The 17,335-nt window shown below is 38.3% G+C and overlaps 2 protein-coding genes and 1 pseudogene across 6 annotated transcripts in view; 1 reads left to right on the plus strand and 2 right to left on the minus strand.

Moving 5' to 3' along the window:
- POLQ (DNA polymerase theta) overlaps positions 1-17,335 on the minus strand; it is a 150,310-nt gene that overhangs the window by 131,517 nt on the left and 1,458 nt on the right. For all 5 annotated transcript variants that reach the window (XR_011249399.1, XR_011249400.1, XR_011249398.1 and 2 more), the window contains exons 2-4: positions 10,143-10,351; positions 8,081-8,205; positions 7,080-7,133 (exon numbers count right to left, since the gene is read on the minus strand). The gene's annotated coding sequence lies outside the window, so the exon portion shown is untranslated. The remainder of the gene's footprint in view (positions 1-7,079; positions 7,134-8,080; positions 8,206-10,142; positions 10,352-17,335) is intronic.
- Positions 3,729-4,272, minus strand: LOC138421241 (ras-related protein Rap-1b-like; annotated as a pseudogene).
- Positions 4,722-13,862, plus strand: ARGFX (arginine-fifty homeobox). Its single transcript, XM_070292386.1, is given in 4 exon segments — positions 4,722-4,777; positions 10,691-10,934; positions 13,291-13,696; positions 13,699-13,862. Coding segments are annotated over 4 exon segments (870 nt in total).

Genomic DNA, 17,335 nt, shown 5'->3' on the forward strand with positions numbered 1-17,335 from the left:
GCCAGAATACTGGAGTGGATAGCTGTTCCCTTCTCCAGGGGGTCTTCCCAACCTAGGGATCAATCCCAGGTTTCCCACACTGCAGGCAGATTCTTTACCAGCTGAGCCACCAGGAAAACCCTTTAATCCATTTACATTTAAGGTAATTATCTATATGTGTGGTCCTATTATCATTTTGTTAATTGTTTGGGGTTTGTTTTTTGGAGATCTTTCCCTCCTCTTGTGTTTCCTGCCTGGAGAAGTTCCTTTAGCATTTGTTGTAAAACTGGTTTAATGGTGTTGAATTTTCTTAACTTTGTCTGGAAAGCTTTTGGTTTTGCCATCAGATTTGAAGGAGAGTCTTGCTAGGTAGAGTACTCTTGTTTGTAGGGTCTTCCTTTTCATCACTTGGAATATATTGTGCCATTCCCTTCTGGTTTGTAGAGTTTCTGTTGAGAAATCAGTTGATAACATTATGGGATTTCCCTTGTATGTTATTTGTCTTTTTCCCTTGTTGCTTTCAACATCTTACATTTGTCTTTAATTTTTGTCAGTTTGATTAGTATGTGTCTTGGTGTGTCCCTCCTTGGGTTTATCCTGCCTGGGTCCCTCTGAGCTTGCTGGACTTGGCTGACTATTTCCTTTCCAATGTTGGGGAAGTTTTCAGCTATTATCTCTTCAAATATTTTCTCAGGGTTGTTCTCTCTCTCTTCTTCTGAGACACCTATAATGCGAATATTGGTGCATTTAATGTTGTCCCAGAGTTCTCTTAGGCTGTCTTTATTTCTTTTCATTCTTCTATATTCTGTTTTACAACAATGATTTCCACCATTTCACCTTGCAGGTCATTTATCCATTCCACTTATCTAGGATTTATCTTGTTCCTTTATCTGGGACATAATCCTATTTCTTATTTTGGTTAGCTTTCTGTGATTGTGGTACTAGGTCTGGAAGCTATGGGATTGTAGTTCTTGTGCCCTCTGGTGGATGAGGATGAGAGGCTTGCGCAAGCTTCCTGATGGGAAGGACTGGTTGTGGGGATAACTGGGTCTTGCTCTGGTGGGCAGGGTCATGCTCAGTAAAGCTTTAATCCAATTGTCTGCTGATGGGTGGGGTTGCACTCCCTCCCTGTTAGTTGTTTTGCCTGAGGTAACCCAGTCCTGGAGTCTAGGGGCTCTATGTATGGCATGGCTATCGGCAACCTCCAAGAGGATTTCCACCTGACTGCTGCTGCCAGTGCCCCTGTCCCCATGGTGGGCCATTGCTGACCCACAGCTCTGCAGGAGGTCCTCAGACACTCACAGGTAGGTCTGACTCACTGTTCTATGGGGTCCCTGTTCCTTTTCCCTGGGTGCTGGTGCACACAAGGTTTGTTTGGACCCTCCAAGAGTGGAGTCTCTGTTTTCCCCAGTCCTAGGGAGGTCCTGTAATCAAATTCCACTGGCCTTCAAAGTCAGATTCCTTAGGAATTCTCAGTACTTTTGCTGATCCCCAAGATGGGGAGCCTGATGTGGGGCTTAGAACCTTCACAACAGTGTGAGAACTTCTTTGGTATTATTGTTCTCCAGTTTGTGGGTCACCCAACAGGTATAGGATTTTATTTTATCGTGATTGAGCCCCTTTTACCATCTTGTTGGAGTTTCTCCGTTGTCCTTGGATGTGGGGTATCTTTTCTTGGTGGGTTCCAGTGTCTTTCTGTCTATGGTTGTTTAACAACTAGTTGTGATTTTGGTGCCCTTGGTTTTGGGGTTTTGTTCATTTGTTTGTTTGGCCCCAGCCAGGAACCCTGCAGTGGAAGTGCAGAGTCCTAACCACTGGGAAGCCAGAGAATTTCCTGTTATATCTCTTATATATCTCTTCAAAAATATATTCAAAAACTATTCCTATCATAAAGGGGGAAGTTATAAATTTCATATCAAGATCAAGTGACTTTGGCCCATGTCTAATCAAATTATGATAGATAAACTGAGAACACAAGATATAGAGCAAGTGAGAATGTTTTTCTAGAAGAGAAAGACTGAAGCAAAGAGAAAGAATAATATAGAAAGCTTCTTTTCCAAGGGCGAATACAATCCTGACACTTCTGATAAAGTGTTATGCAGGTTTTTTCCCCCGCGTTTCTCCTGACACCAGCTGGGTATCCTACAATTCAACTCAACTCTAACGCTATCTACCCAGAGAAACCATTAGATTCCATAGGTTAAGAGTTTAGTCCCATAAGATTACTCCTACTTCAGTCACAAGGCCAGGTTGTCTGTGCTTCTAACCAACTGGCTATAAATCAGAGGTTTCCATGACACCGTCCTTGAAAGTGAAAGTGAAGTCGCTCAGTCATGTCTGACTCTCTGTGACCCCATGGGGTGTAGCCCATCAAGCTCCTCCGTCCATGGGATTTTCCAGGCAAGAATACTGAAGTGGGTTGCCATTGCCTTCTCCAGGGGATCTTCCCGACCCAGGGATCGAACCCAGGTCTTCCGCATTGCAGGCAGATGCTTTAACATCTGAGCCACCAGGGAAGCCCATTTACTTACCTGAGTACCATTATATTACAAAGGATATTAAAGAATAAGAATCAACAGCTGGATGAAGACATACACAGGACTCAAACAAAAGAGCTTCTGTGCTCATGAGTTTAGAGCTGGCTAGGCAGCCAGCGGAGCCTGTTGGGCTGCTGTCTATGGGGTCGCAGAGTCAGACAAGACTGAAGTGACTTAGCAGCAGGCAGCCTGTGGATGTGATCTGGTTCATCAGCCTAGAGGCTCTCTGAACCCTCCCATCCTTTTTGCTTTTTTTAATGGAAGCTTCATCATATAATCTTAATTGACTAAATCACTGCCCACTGGTGACTGATTCAAACTCCAGCCCCTCTCCCCTCCCTAAAAATCATGATGTAGGGTTGAAATTTCCAGTCCTCTAATTAGAGTTGGTTCCCTGGGCAACTAGTCCCCCATCTTTAGAAGATTTCCAAAAGACACCTCATTAACAAAATCAGTTAAGGCCATTTCATTAACATGAAGTCAGTTGCAGTTGAAAGGAGCTTAATGTGAATATCAAGACATTCATTTCACCTTGATGGCTCTGGAGAAATTTCAAAAACTGAGGAAAAAAGACAGAAGTATTATAACAAAAGATGCTCCCATGCTCTGATGGCTTAGGAAATTCTAAGAATTTGGGGAGTTGTGAGCCAGGAGCCATGGACAAAGACTAAAATATATATATGTTATACATCACAATATCACACAAGAATATTGTGGTCCAATATTGTGGGCAAACAGGAAAAATATCATTTTATATAGGGAGAGTAGTTGTGTATTAATACATACACAGATTTACAGATTTATTTTTATAAATTGTACCTTAGTAACAGAACTCTCATTTTATTCAGGCAGCAAAGTAAATAACTTTAAAGTTTTCCTAGTCAAAGTTGTATCTTGATGAATTCTGAAATATGTACAGACAGTCCCTGACTTATGATGGTTCTACTGACGATTTTTCAACTTTTATGTTTTATGATGGTGAAAAGCAATATCCATTCAGTAGAAACCATACTTCAGTTTTGAATCTTGATATTTTCCTGGGTTAGAGAATTAAGAGTACAGAAATACACAGAAAAACATTCTGTGTGCTTGATTGGAAGATAATATTGTTAAAGGTGTCAGTACTACTCAAAGTCGTCTATAACTGGTAGCACTGTTGTATTGGGCAACATTTCTTCAGACTTGGCTCAGAGTTACAATTCATTTAGCCTATTAAAGCTGACAACATGGAGACTTTTTGCAGGCCTTCCCAGACAGTGGAGTTTTCCTACTAATTTGCCACATTAGATTATAAAATATCTCATTAACAGTTATTTTGCAGAGGAGCCTAAGAACATGCAGTTGTTCCATTTTCTTGCTAGACTTCACCTTGTTCCTTTCTTACAACTCTGTCATCTTCCACAGCATGCTTATTACCAACCAGAATTTTGGAACATTATCAACGTCTTTAACTTAAAGAATCTGTTCTCTCAGATCTTTTGTATCATTAAATGTGAACTGTGCTGTGTAGGAATAAAATAAAGCAAAGCCTTGTCCATGTTTCATGTACAAATCTATCATCACTGTAAATGGCCTATTTCTATATTATCCAAGATTTCAAGCGTATACTGTTTTGCATCTACTTTAACTTGCTTTCTATCATCATCTTCTATGGTAGGATTATATTTTCAACAAAAATTCCTTGAATAAAGTATACAGTGAGAGTCAATTTTCCAATGACTCCTGAACCAAGAACTGCTAGCTTATACTCACACATAGTGCAAACTCATAAGAGCTAATACCTCTCACACTGTCCGAGGGGCTCTGCAGCCAAGAGCTCCCTCTGCGTCAATGCTTCTGTCACTCAGTCTGTCCTGTTGCTGCAGCTGCCAGGGCTGGTTTGTTTAAAAGCCCGACTCTGGGCAAGTTTTGCACTCTCTTCTCAATTTCAGGATCAGCTTGTCCAGCTCAGTAAAGATTTCTACTTAGATATTGATTAAGATTACAATGAAATTATATGGTTATTTGGAAGGGGAAGTTGACATTTTAAATGTTTAGTCATTTAAGAATATATTTCTCTAATTAAATCATTTATGCTCTTTAAAACAATCTTATAGCTTATTTCATATAGTCCTTATACATTTCATTAAAATGTATTCTTAGGCATTTTATAATATATATTTTGATGTTATTGTACATAGGATTTTTTTCATCACGACCTACGACATGTGGAATCTTAACTCCCCAACCAGGGATCAAACCCGGGCCTTCGACAGTGAAAGGTATAAATTTGTTAGTTTTCAATAAAGTATACCTCCTGTTCATATTATATTGGGAAATAGGAGTGAGCAACACGGTTTTTTGGTTTTGTTTTTAGTATTAATTAGTTTTTATTTCAGTAGATATGTGGGAATCCATCAAATATTTGTTTGAAGAAAGAAACTTTTGACATGCAACCCCTTTCCCTCAACATATTAGATTTTAAAAAATATTTTAATTTTATTGGAGTATAGTTGATTTACAATACTGTATTAGTTTCAGGTGTACAGTAAAATGATTTAGTTATGCACATATTCATTCTTTTTCAGAGTCTTTTCTCATATAGGTTATCATAGAATATAGGATAGGGTGCCCTGTGCTGTACAGTAGGTCTCTATCAGTCATCTGTCTTATATATAGCTGTGTGTGTGTGTGCTCATCCCACATGCAATAAATCTTATAGAAGAATTATTTTCTATAAAACCACTTAGCTAATTAACTGGCAACACTTTCCTAATTTACACTTGATATGTTGAGTAGGTTAATTGTTATAAAAGATCAGTAGAGTCATGGCAATGAACTAATTATCAGAAATGTGATGAAGTTACACAGTCTATGTTAAATGTAGTTTGTAACTTCAAGCAAAGACTTCATTTTTACTGACAAATATCCTACAATAACAAAATTAATAAAATATTAATGCAGGACATGTTATGTGGTATGTATTATTGTTTCATGTGTAGTAATGACTTAAATTAATACATTCATGTAATACATTACAATTTTTATTATAAAGTAAATAGACATTCAGAGCATTCCCTTTGCTTGATGAAACTAAGGTGAAGAATTGAACTAATCTGTGATCACATTTCTAGAAAACTACATTTTGTAACAAAATTTCTACTATTATAGTACTACACTCGATATAACAGCAAATTTGGAAAACAGCAATGGCCACAAACTGGAAAAGGTCCATTTTCATTCCAATCCCTAAGAAGGGCAATGCCAAAGAACATTCAAACTACCACACAATTGCTCCAATTTCACATGCCAGCAAGGTAATGCTCAAAATCCTTCAAGCTAGGCTTCAACAGTATCTGAACCAAGAACTTACAGATGTAAAAGCTGGATTTAGAAAAGGGAGAAGAACCAGAGATAAAATTTACAATACCTGTTGGATCATAGAAAAAGCAAGAGAGTTCCAGAAAAACATCTACTTCTGCTTTATTGACTATGCTAAAGCCTTTGATTGTGTAGATCACAACAAACTGGAAAATTCAAGAGATGGGAAGACCAGACCACCTTCCCTGCCTCCTGAGAAACCTGTATAAAGGTCAAGAAGCAACAGTTAAAACCAGACATGGAACAATGGACTGGTTCCAAATTGGGGAAGGAGTGTGTCAAAGTTGTATATTGTCACCATTATTTAACTTCTATACAGAGTACATCATGTGAAATGCAGGGCTGGGTGAAGCACAAGCTGGAATCAAGATTGCCAGGAGAAATATAACAACCTCAGATATGTAGATGATACCACCCTTATGGCAGAAAGTGAAGAGGAACTAAAGAGCCTCTTGATGAAAGTGAGAGGAGAGTGTAAAAGCTGGCTTAAAACTTAACATTCAGAAAACTAAGATCATGGCATTTGGTCCCATCACTTCATGGCAAATAGATGGGGAAAAAATGGAAACAGTGTCATACTTTATCTTCTTGGGCTCCAAAATCAGTGTGGATGGTGATTGCAGCCATGAAATTAAAAGATGCTTGATCCTTGGAAGAAAAGCTATGACAAAACTAGACAGTATATTAAAAAGCAGAGACACTATTTTGTTGACAAAGGTCTCTATAGTCAAAGCTATAGTTTTTCCAGTGTTCATGTATGCATGTGAGAGCTGGACCATAAAAAGGGCTGAGCACCAAAGAATCAATGCTTTCGAACTGTGGTGTGGAGAAGACTTTTCAAAGTCCCTTGAACTGCAAGGAGATCAAGCCAATCAATACTAAAGGAAATAAACCCTGAATATTCATGGAAGGATTGACGATGAAGCTGAAGCTCCAATACTTTGGCCACCTGATGCGAAGAGCTGACTCATTGGAGAAGACCCTGACACTGGGAAAAGATTGAGGGCAGGAGGAGAAGCGGGCAACAGAGGATAAGATGGTTGGATGGCATCACCAAATCAATCGACATGAGTTTGAGCAAACTCCAGGAGATAGTGAAGGACAGAAGGACAGGGACTGGCGTACTGCTGTGCATGGGGTCACAATGAGTTGGACACAACTGAGCGAACGAACAACAAACTCCCCTTCACTTGCAGCACTTACCTTAACAAACATAGTTCCTGCTCATAACAGTTCATCTCAGGATGAATCCATTTCCTTTTGGAAAAAATAATCGCTGAATATTACATTTTACTTGTTTATTTAACATTTTACTATATAGAAAATTTTGAATATAAACAAAAACAGAGAGGAGTTCCCTGGTGGTCTAGGGGTTAGGTTTTGGTGCTTTCACTGCTGCAGCCTGGTTTCAATCCCTGGTTGGGGAACCAAGATCCTACAAGTTGTGCAATGTGGCCAAAAAAAAATAAAATAAAAACAGAATAGTATAATTTCATGAGTCTATCATTCAGTCTCAGCAAATATATATCTCTTTAGCATAGTGATTTTGAGGTTCATTCAAATTGTAAAATACATCAGTGATCCATTACTTTTATTGCTGAATGGCATTCCATTGGATGAATACACAGTTTGTGTAGTGTATTCATCCAATAAGGAGATTTGGATTGTTACCAACATGGCAGTTATGAACAATGCTGCTATGAAGAGTTGGGTATACATCTTTGCATAGATAAATGTTCTTATTCCCTTGGGTAGATTCCTAGGAAGAAACTGCCAGACAGTTTTTCAAAGTGACTCTATCATTTCACAGTCCAACCTGCAGTTTCCAGTTGTTGTACGAACATTCCAATTTCTCTACATTCTTCTGCATGTCCATTTATACATCTTTGCTGAAAAGCTCATTCAAATCTATTAACTAGAATAATAGGATTTTTAATCGGAATATTTGTTGTCTTATTTTGAGATGTCTATTACAGATACAAGTCCTTTCAGATAGATGACATTTTCCTTCTGTCTGAAGGATGACCTATAACATATCCTATAGTACAGATCGGCTGGTGATGGATTATTTCAACTTTTGTAGGTCTAAAAGCATCTTTTCACAGATGGCTTTTCTCAGAATGTTCTGAACTTTACCGTGTATCCTTATTGATGTTTGGGGAGGGGGTGGTGGTTTCCTCCTTGACTTAAGCCCTGATAATTACCTGCTATCTTCCTTCTGAATCTTTGTGCACAGATAATTGGGAAGAGCCACAGTCAACAGCTCCAAGATCCATTTGATAAATACAGAAATGAGTTTTCAGAAGAATTTCAGGATATAGGCATAAATCTTTAAGGCAAAAAAAAAATGTTATAGCCTTACTAAAAGGGGTAACATTACAAAAAACACAGAGCAAGCTGATAATAATTTAAGAGTATATAAAAAGTTAAACATATACACAAAGGTTAATCTTTTCCATTTTATTACCTATGAGCTTTTTATTTAATTTACTTTTACATTTATGTTTAATATACAAAGAGATAATAAATTTAAAGCCTTTACTTTTATTTTTAATACATAATTAAAAATCTGATATTATATATATGAGATTTCACATCTTAACCCATAACATCTTTTTGCTAAACAGACAAAATGTAGTCCAATGAGATAGTTACATTCTTTTGTTCATATCAAAACTTTGAAATCCAGTGAATAATTTGTACTTATTGGCATATCACAATCTAAATGCTAAATTTTCATCAGAAATACTTACTCTGAATTTAGAATTCATAAAATTTACAGTTGAAAGAGTATAGTCACATATGCAAGCTGTTCTAAGCATACTAAAAAGCTTCCCAATAACTGGATTAAATATCAGCATTTAAAGTTTAAGCTAAAATTCAATAAAATCAAAAATTCAGTACCTTGGTAGAGCTAGGTACATTTATGTGTTTGATAGCTGTGTTGAGTAGTGGCTACAGTAGTATACAGAACAACTCTAGAGAATAATTAAGTGGCTGGGGAACAAAGATGGCTTCAATCTTGTACTAGTTCCATACACGACTTACCCAAATGCATGAACAAAACATTTCCTTGTTTTAAATATGGTAACTAGTAAGTTGTAGAGATCAGATATACCCTACAGGATGAATGTTGGGGCAAAACAGTTATCTTAGTATTATATCAGTTTCTCGTAACTTAAAATGAAATTTCTAGTAATAGCATTTCACAAACACATTACAAAAGTGCTGTATCACAAAAAAATTTATTTCAAAGTAAAGACTATGCGCCTGGTAAAACTACACTATTTAATTAATAGGATCAGAGTGTCAATGAAGACATGGCTATTTAAGGTAAATGCAAATAGTTTGAATAGTTTTGTACTGCAAGTAGAAAAATAAATATTTATAAATTAATACTTTATATGCTGTGCTGTGCTCAGTCATGTTCGACTCTTTGCAGTTCCATGGACTTTGGCCTGCCAGGCTCCTCTGTCTATGGAATTTTCCAGGCAAGAATACTGGAGAGGGTTGCCACTTCCCACTCCAGATGATCTTTCCACCCCATGGACCAAACCCAGGTCTCCTGCATCTCCTGCATTGGAAGGTGGACTCTTTATAACTAGTGTCAACTAGGAAGCTCAATATTTTCTATATTTGATTTAAAATACTTGTATATGAACTTTAAAATTAAATTAGATACTATAAGTTTAGGCATATATACATTTATATATATGATTGTGCTTCCCTGGTGGCTCAGTGGTAAAAAATCCATCTGCCAATGCAGGAGACTCAGCTTGCATCTCTGGGTCAGAAAGACTGAAGATCCCTTGGGGAAGGAAATGGCAACCCCCTCCAGTATTCTTGCCTAGGAAATCCCATGGACAGAGGAGCCTGGTGGGCTACAATCCATGGGGTCACAGAAGAGTCAGACACGACTTAGTGACTAAACAACAACACAACAACAAATATGTGATTATATTAATACATTTTATAAAAGGTATTTCCATGTATGGTCATAAGTGGTGTTCAGTTCAGTTCAGTTGCTCAGTCGTATCCGACTCTGCGACTCCATGAATCGCAGCATGCCAGGCCTCCCTGTCCATTACCAACTCCCGGAGTTAGTCTTATAGTTTTATTGGTAGTGTTTATTCTTATCTGATTTTAGTATTGATGTTAGGAACTTCAAATACATTAATGAGGCCTGAGTGAAGATTTCTTCCTTGTACCGAAATGGGCATATAACAGGAGAATTAGCACAGCATTGGCTTGAATTCTATAACTTACCTATGTTTTGGGGTGGTTGTTATCAGTCTATTCAGTGTCTGCAGCTCTTTTTCAGCAAATTTTCTTAATCATGTGTTCTTAGAAAATTTCCTTCTCTCCATTGCCATTTAAAAAAAAAATTCCATAGTTTTTCAATTGTCTCCACATCTTTAGTTATATCTCATTTCTATGAACCTCTTCCCAGAGGAGGGAATAGAGCTTCATAAAGCCTGGAGAAGAAAAATCCCATTTTCCAAATTAGATAGACTAGGTTTCTGATAAATAAATAAAAAGAGGAAACCATTTTGAAGAATGTGTTATATATTCAGCTGTAGGGAACATGAGGTTCCTTCTCAGTTTCTAAAAGAAGCAAAGTGTGGGAAAGAAGACAAGGGAGACCACTGTCTGCTGCCCTGAGGTTAGCCAGGACAGACAGAACCGAGTACAGAGAAAGTTAAAGAGGTAACATTTCCCAACAGGAACAAACTAAGTTTCACAGGACTCAGCATCCTAGAGTCAAGACCCGGGAACTTACTTAATCTGGATTCCAAGCCTGGTTGAGGGGAGAGGTCACAGGAAATTCACAGCGGTGGTGTCCTGGGAGATTTGAGTGGGAAGGGAATTGTGTTATGTGACCACCTCCTCTCTATCTCTTGCTCCACAGCAAAATGGAAGAAGAGTCATGAACGCACCTCGTTCACCCACACACAGTATAAGGAGTTGGAGGCTCTGTTTAGCTGCAACATGTTTCCAGATAAAAACCTCCAGAGAGAACTTGCTTTAAGACTCAATCTACCAGAGTCAACAGTAAAGGTCTGTCTGATCATCGGAGATGTGCTTTGAACCCTCATTCAAATAACATTCTACTGTTCAGCCTGGAAATTCCCTCCGTAAAACAGTAACACTTCATTTATTGAGTCCCTGCTGTGTGCTAGTACTGAGCTGGGCACGCTGTATTAATACATGTTGGCTTTATTATCATCTAGTTTAAAAGATGAGGAAAACTGAGATTTGGGAGCAAAGTGGCTGGGTTACAGAGATAATGCATGTAGGTATCACTGGAATTGGAACTCCAGAGGCATGACAGAATTCACATGAGAGAAATGCTGTCATCCAGACACACTCTCATTTAGGGTCTTCTCTAGCAAAACCCTGCAATCATTTATTCACAACATTACCAACAGACAACAACTCCAACCTTTGAGTCTGCTGAGCCCCCAAGTTTTTGTTACAATATTGTTCACTATTCAGTTCAGTACAATCACTCAGTCGCGTCCAACTCTTTGTGACCCCATGAACCACGCCAGGCCTCCCTGTCCATCACCAACTCCCAGATTGTCCATTGAGTTGGTGATGCCATCCAACCATCTCATCCTCTGTTGTCCCCTTCTCCTCCTGCCCTCAATCTTTTCCAGCATCAGGGTCTTTTCAAATGAGTCAGCTCTTCCCATCACGTGGCCAAAGTATTGGAGTTTCAGTTTCAACATCAGTCCTTCCAATGAACACCCAGGACTGATCTCCTTTAGGATGGACTGGTTGGATCTCCTTGCAGTCCAAGGGACTCTCAAGAGTCTTCTCCAACACCACAGTTCAAAACCATCAATTCTTCAGCCCTCAGCTTTCTTTATAGTCCAAATCTCACATCCATACATGACCACTGCAAAAACCATAGCCTTGACTAGATGGACCTTTGTCGGCAAAGTAATGTCTCTGCTTTTAAATATGCTGTCTAGGTTGTTCATAACTTTTCTTCCAAGGAATAAGTGTCTTTTAATTTCATGGCTGCAGTCACCATCTGCAGTGATTTTGGAGCCCCCCAAAATAAAGTCTGACACTGTTTAGACTGTTTCCCCATCTATTTGCCATGAAGTGATGGGACCAGATGCCATGATCTTAGTTTTCTGAATGTTGAGCTTCAAAAAGCCAACTTTTTCGCTCTCCTCTTTCACTTTCATCAAGAGGCTCTTTAGTTCTTTGATTTCTGCCATAAGGGTGGTGTCATCTGCATATCTGAGGTTATTGATAATTTCTCCCGCCAATCTTGATTCCAGCTTGTGCTTCATCCCTCCCAGCATTTCTCATGATATACTCTGCATATAAGTTAAATAAGCAGGGTGACAATATACAGCCTTGACGTATTCCTTTTCCTATTTGGAACCAGTCTGTTGTTCCATGTCCAGTTCTAACTGTTGCTTCCTGACGTGCATATAGGTTTCTCAAGAGGCAGGTCAGGTGGTCTGGTATTCCCATCTCTTTCAGAATTTTCCACAGGTTATTTATTGTGATCCACACAGTCAAAGACTTTGGCATAGTCAATAAAGCAGACAGATGTTTTTCTGGAACTCTCTTGCTTTGTCGATGATCCATCGGATGTTAGCAGTTCCTCTGCCTTTTCTAAATCCAGATTGAACATCTGGAAGTTCACGGTTCATGTACTGTTGAAGCCTGGCTTGAAGAATTTTGAGCATTACTTTACTAGCGTGTGAGATGAGTGCAATTGTGAGGTAGTTTGAGCATTCTTTGGCATTGCCTTTCTTTGGGATTGGAATGAAAACTGACCTTTTCCAGTCCTGTGGCCACTGCTGAGTTTTCCAAATTTGCTGGCATATTGAGTGTAGCACTTTCATAGCATCATCTTTTAGGATCTGGAATAGCTCAACTGGAATTCCATCAACTCTACTAGCTTTGTTCGTAGTGATGCTTTCTAAGGCCCACTTGACTTCACATTCCAGGATGTCTGGCTCTAGGTGAGTGATCACACCATAGTGATTATCTGGGTCGTGAAGATCTTTTTTGTACAGTTTTTCTATGTCTTCTTGCCATCTCTTCTAAATATCTCACTGTAGAAGCCTTCTAATAGTCTTTGAAAATCCTTCAGTTCGAATTATGCACCTCTCCTTTGCTTTTCTAGAGTTCAGGACCTTTTCTCCGAGCTCCCAGCACAAGCTCTGAAAAATACTTCCTTTGTTTCTTTTTCTTCCGGGGCCCAGCCCAGATCCCTCGCGGTTACTATTGACTCCATTCTTACCTACCTCTGCTTTCTCAGAACTCAGTATCATAGTGACTTGGAGAGAACATGAGAGTTACAATATGAATTTTTTGACTCAGGAAAAGCCTCAAACCCCTTCTCCAGTAACAGACCATAATTTCCTCTCTTTCCCCACTCCAGATTTGGTTTAGGAACCGGCGGTTCAAAATGAAGAAGCAGCAGCAGCAGCAAGAGCAGCAATCACTAAAGCCACCAAGCCAGGTCCTTCCAGCCAAGGATGTGCCCACAGCATCCACCAGCCCTCATTCTTTTCTCCTTGAAGTTTCAGATTCCTGTAACTCCCTCTCATCTCAGCCCTTAGACCCTTTCCCCTGGGCAGGGGACTCTATGATCATGGAGATTCCTACAACTGATGTCCAAATGCAAGATCCTCAGTTGGAGAGGCTAGTGGCCTCAGTTCCTGCTTTGTACTCTGATGCATTTGACATCACCCAAATCATGGAACTGTACAGTTTTCCTGATGAGGATGACATCACCAACTCTTCCTTCTATTCTCTATATCAGTATCTCTCACCGACAAGGCCCAGTTAGAACAGAGTTCTTCTCTTATAGTCTTTGCTGATTCAGCTGTAGGTTTACTTCCTGGGCAGACCTGCTTCAGCGTGACAAGCTGGAGCTTTGCAGTCTATAGACCACAGGACAGCCTGGAATTCCAGAACCCCTCCATTATGGTGCACTTTGGGTTTCTCTGATCCAAGTACTAATAAATATCGGACAGTATAGAAAAAGGATCTTCTTGCATGCTCTTTCATTTGTCTGTTTTTAACCCAAATATTTGGCCCAGTGTTACTTTGATTTCCATGGAAATATTGTAAAAACTAGGGAGTTTCCCTCAAATATAGCTCAGAACTATACAATCAGCCCTGTGACTCTTGCTGGAGAGGCCTTTCCAGACCCACAGATGGCCAATGAGACTTCAAAATTCCCTCTTCCCAAAACTACCTTTGACTTTTTAAAAGGTCAACAGCCTCTAAGGGTCATCCACTTTTAATGGCAGCAGGTTTATAAACTCACATTTCAAATGACAGCTAAGCAAGTTTTCTAGCTACATGGTTAGCATAAAAAAATTATAGCGATTCTCAAACCAATAATAAAGAAACACATAACAAAATGAGAACCTCTCAATGAAAAATATAAAGTGTCTAGGAATTAACTAAGAAAATTAAGAACTTTGTACTGAAAACTTAATAACTTAAATAATGGACATTGAAGATGTTTTGAATAAAAGGCATTTGAAGCCATAAAATAATCAATTTAACAGGGCTAAAATCATATAAAGCATGTTTTCCAAACATAATGGGATGAAATTAGAAATCAATAATACAAGAAATTCAAGAAATTTGCAAACATATGGATATTAAAAGGCACTCCTAAATAACCAATGGATAAAGAAGAAATCAGAAGGAAAATTAGGACATATGCAAAGATGAATGAAAACAGAACCACAATATACCAAAACTTATGGGATGATGCTTATAATTGGCACTTAGAAAGAAATCTACAGCTATAAAAGCCTATAAAGAGTAAGATCTCAAAATCAACCTTTTTTAATAGTAGGGAGGCTGGCATAGCTATGTATGTTAAATTAAACTTTAAGGCAAAACATTTTGTTGGAAGTAAAAGTATATTAAACAAAGAATAAAAGGAACAATTAATCTGAAAAATATAATAATTCTGAATGCGTATCAGTCAGTCAGTTCAGTCGCTTAGTCGTGTCCAACCCTTTAAGATCACATGTACTGCTGCACGCCAGGCCTCCCTGTCCATCACCAACTCCTGGAGTTGACTCAGGCTCATGTCCATTGAGTCAGTGATGCCGTCCAACCATCTCATCCTCTGTCGTCCCCTTCTCCCACCTTCAATCTTTCCCAGCATCCGGGTCTTTTCAAATGAGTCATTTGTACACAAATGAATTTGTACTTTTGTCAAATTCCTCAAATATATCAGTTTTATCAAAAATTAATAAAAATTCTTGGGGAAACTGAAATGCGTAATCATAATAGATGATTTTATCCACAGGATAAGTGGATAAAAATTTCGTACAGGTAAAGATTTTAACTATATAGTTAATAAGTTCGGTTTAATGAAAGTATGTAGATTTTTTTCATTCAACTGGTAGAGAATACACATTCTTTTCAAGCACATAATGACTAATATTAGACCATAAATCAAATCTTAACAAACTCAAATGAATTAATAACATACAAATAGCATTCTTTGATCAAAAAGTAATTTACTTAGAAATTCTGACCTCTCTCTCCATTTATAAAGTAAAAGAGAATTTCTAAGTAATTAATTAAGCATGGGAGAAATTATAATGTGAATAATTTGGTAGCATATAATAACAATAACTGGATCAGCCTATACTGGGGGACACTAATAGGGATAGTGAGAGTAGCAGGTTTGAATGTCCTGATACCATCACATTCTGGGCCATCACAGGGATCTTGTAGAACAAGACTTCAGATCTAGGGGAGAGACATGTGCCCTTAATTTGTGAGGTTTTTAAATTCTTTTTAAATTACTTTTGATTTTTAATGGTCTTATTTTTTAGAGCAGTTTTAATTTCACAGCAAAAATGAGGAGAAGGTACGAAGACTTCTGTACCTTATATGGGAACATATAACCCCTGCTCCCAGATACACACAACCTCCCCACCACTATCAGCAACCCACACCAGAGTGGTCCATTTGATATAATTGATGAATCTACACTGATACATCTTTATCGTCTAAAGTCCATAGTTTATGTTAGGGTTCACACTTGATGTTGTACATTATATGGATTTTGACAAACATGTAATTGTTATGCATCCACCGTTACAGTGTCTTATAGGATACTACAACGCCCTAAAAATCCTCCGTGCTTCACCTATTTGTCACTCCCTCTCCCCTAACCTCTGGCAACTACTTAACTTTATCTCCATAGTTTTGCTTTCAAATCAATAATTTTTTATCTTAAGAAACTAGCAAAAGAAGAGCAGAGTCAATCCAAAGCAAGCATAAGGAAGAAATAAAGGCTAGAGTGGAAGTAAATGAAATAGAGAATATAAAAGCAATAGAGCAAATCAATGAAACCAAAGCTAGCTAGACTGAGAAGAAGGGGAGGAGGAGGGGGAGAGGAGAGGAAGAGAGGGAAGGGGCCAGGGAGGAAGAAGAATCAAATTACTAGAATCCGAAATGAAAGGTGGGATGTAGCTACCAACCTTCCAGAAATAAAAAACATAAAGGAATGTGTGTGCATGCTAAGCCACTTCAGTTTTGTCTGACTTTTTGTGCCCTTATGGACCGTAGCTCACCAGGCTCCTCTGTCCATGGGATTCTCCAGGCAAGAATACTGGAGTGGGTTGCCATTTTCTCCTCTGGGGATCTGTCAGACTCAGGGATCAAACCCATGTCTCGTATGTCTCCTTCATTGGCAGGCAGATTCTTTACCATCACTGCCACCTGAGAAGCCCCTTATAAATGAATATTATGAACACTTATATAACTTTAAAAATTTATATAACAAATTAGATAACGATAAAGTGGGCAAATCCTTAGGAAGACCAAAATACCAAATTTGACTCAATAAGAAATATAAATGCTGGGAATAGAGCTTTAACTAGCAAATAGATTAAGTTAGCAATTAAAAACTTTCCATGAAGAAAAGTCTAGGGCCAGGTGGTATTATTGCTAAGTTCTACTAAATGTTTAAAGAATTAACAATTCTTTACAAACTCTTCCAGAAAACAGAATACTTCCTAACTCACTCTGTGAGACCAGTATTAGCCTGATACCAAAACTGCACAGCTATATGTGAACAATGAGATTAAAACATTCCCTCACACCATATATAAAAATAAATTCAAAATGCCTTAAAGACCTAAATGAAAGATTTGAAACCATAAGACTCCTAGAAGTGAACATAGGCAAAACATCCTTTGACATAAATCATAGCAATATTGTCTTTGATCTCCTAAGGCAAAAGGGGAAAAAAAGCAAAAATTAGCAGTTGTGACCTAAAAATTTTGCACAGAAAAAGAAACCACAAAACAAAATGACAATCTATGGAATGGGAAAAAAGTTGCAAATGATGTGACCAACAAAGTGTTAATATCCAAAATATACACCAGCTTAAACAACTCAGTATCAAAATAACAACCCAATCAAAAAATGTTCAGAAG

The sequence above is a fragment of the Ovis canadensis genome, chromosome 1 (genome assembly GCF_042477335.2).
Source record: "Ovis canadensis isolate MfBH-ARS-UI-01 breed Bighorn chromosome 1, ARS-UI_OviCan_v2, whole genome shotgun sequence".
NCBI classification, from domain to species: domain Eukaryota; kingdom Metazoa; phylum Chordata; class Mammalia; order Artiodactyla; family Bovidae; genus Ovis; species Ovis canadensis.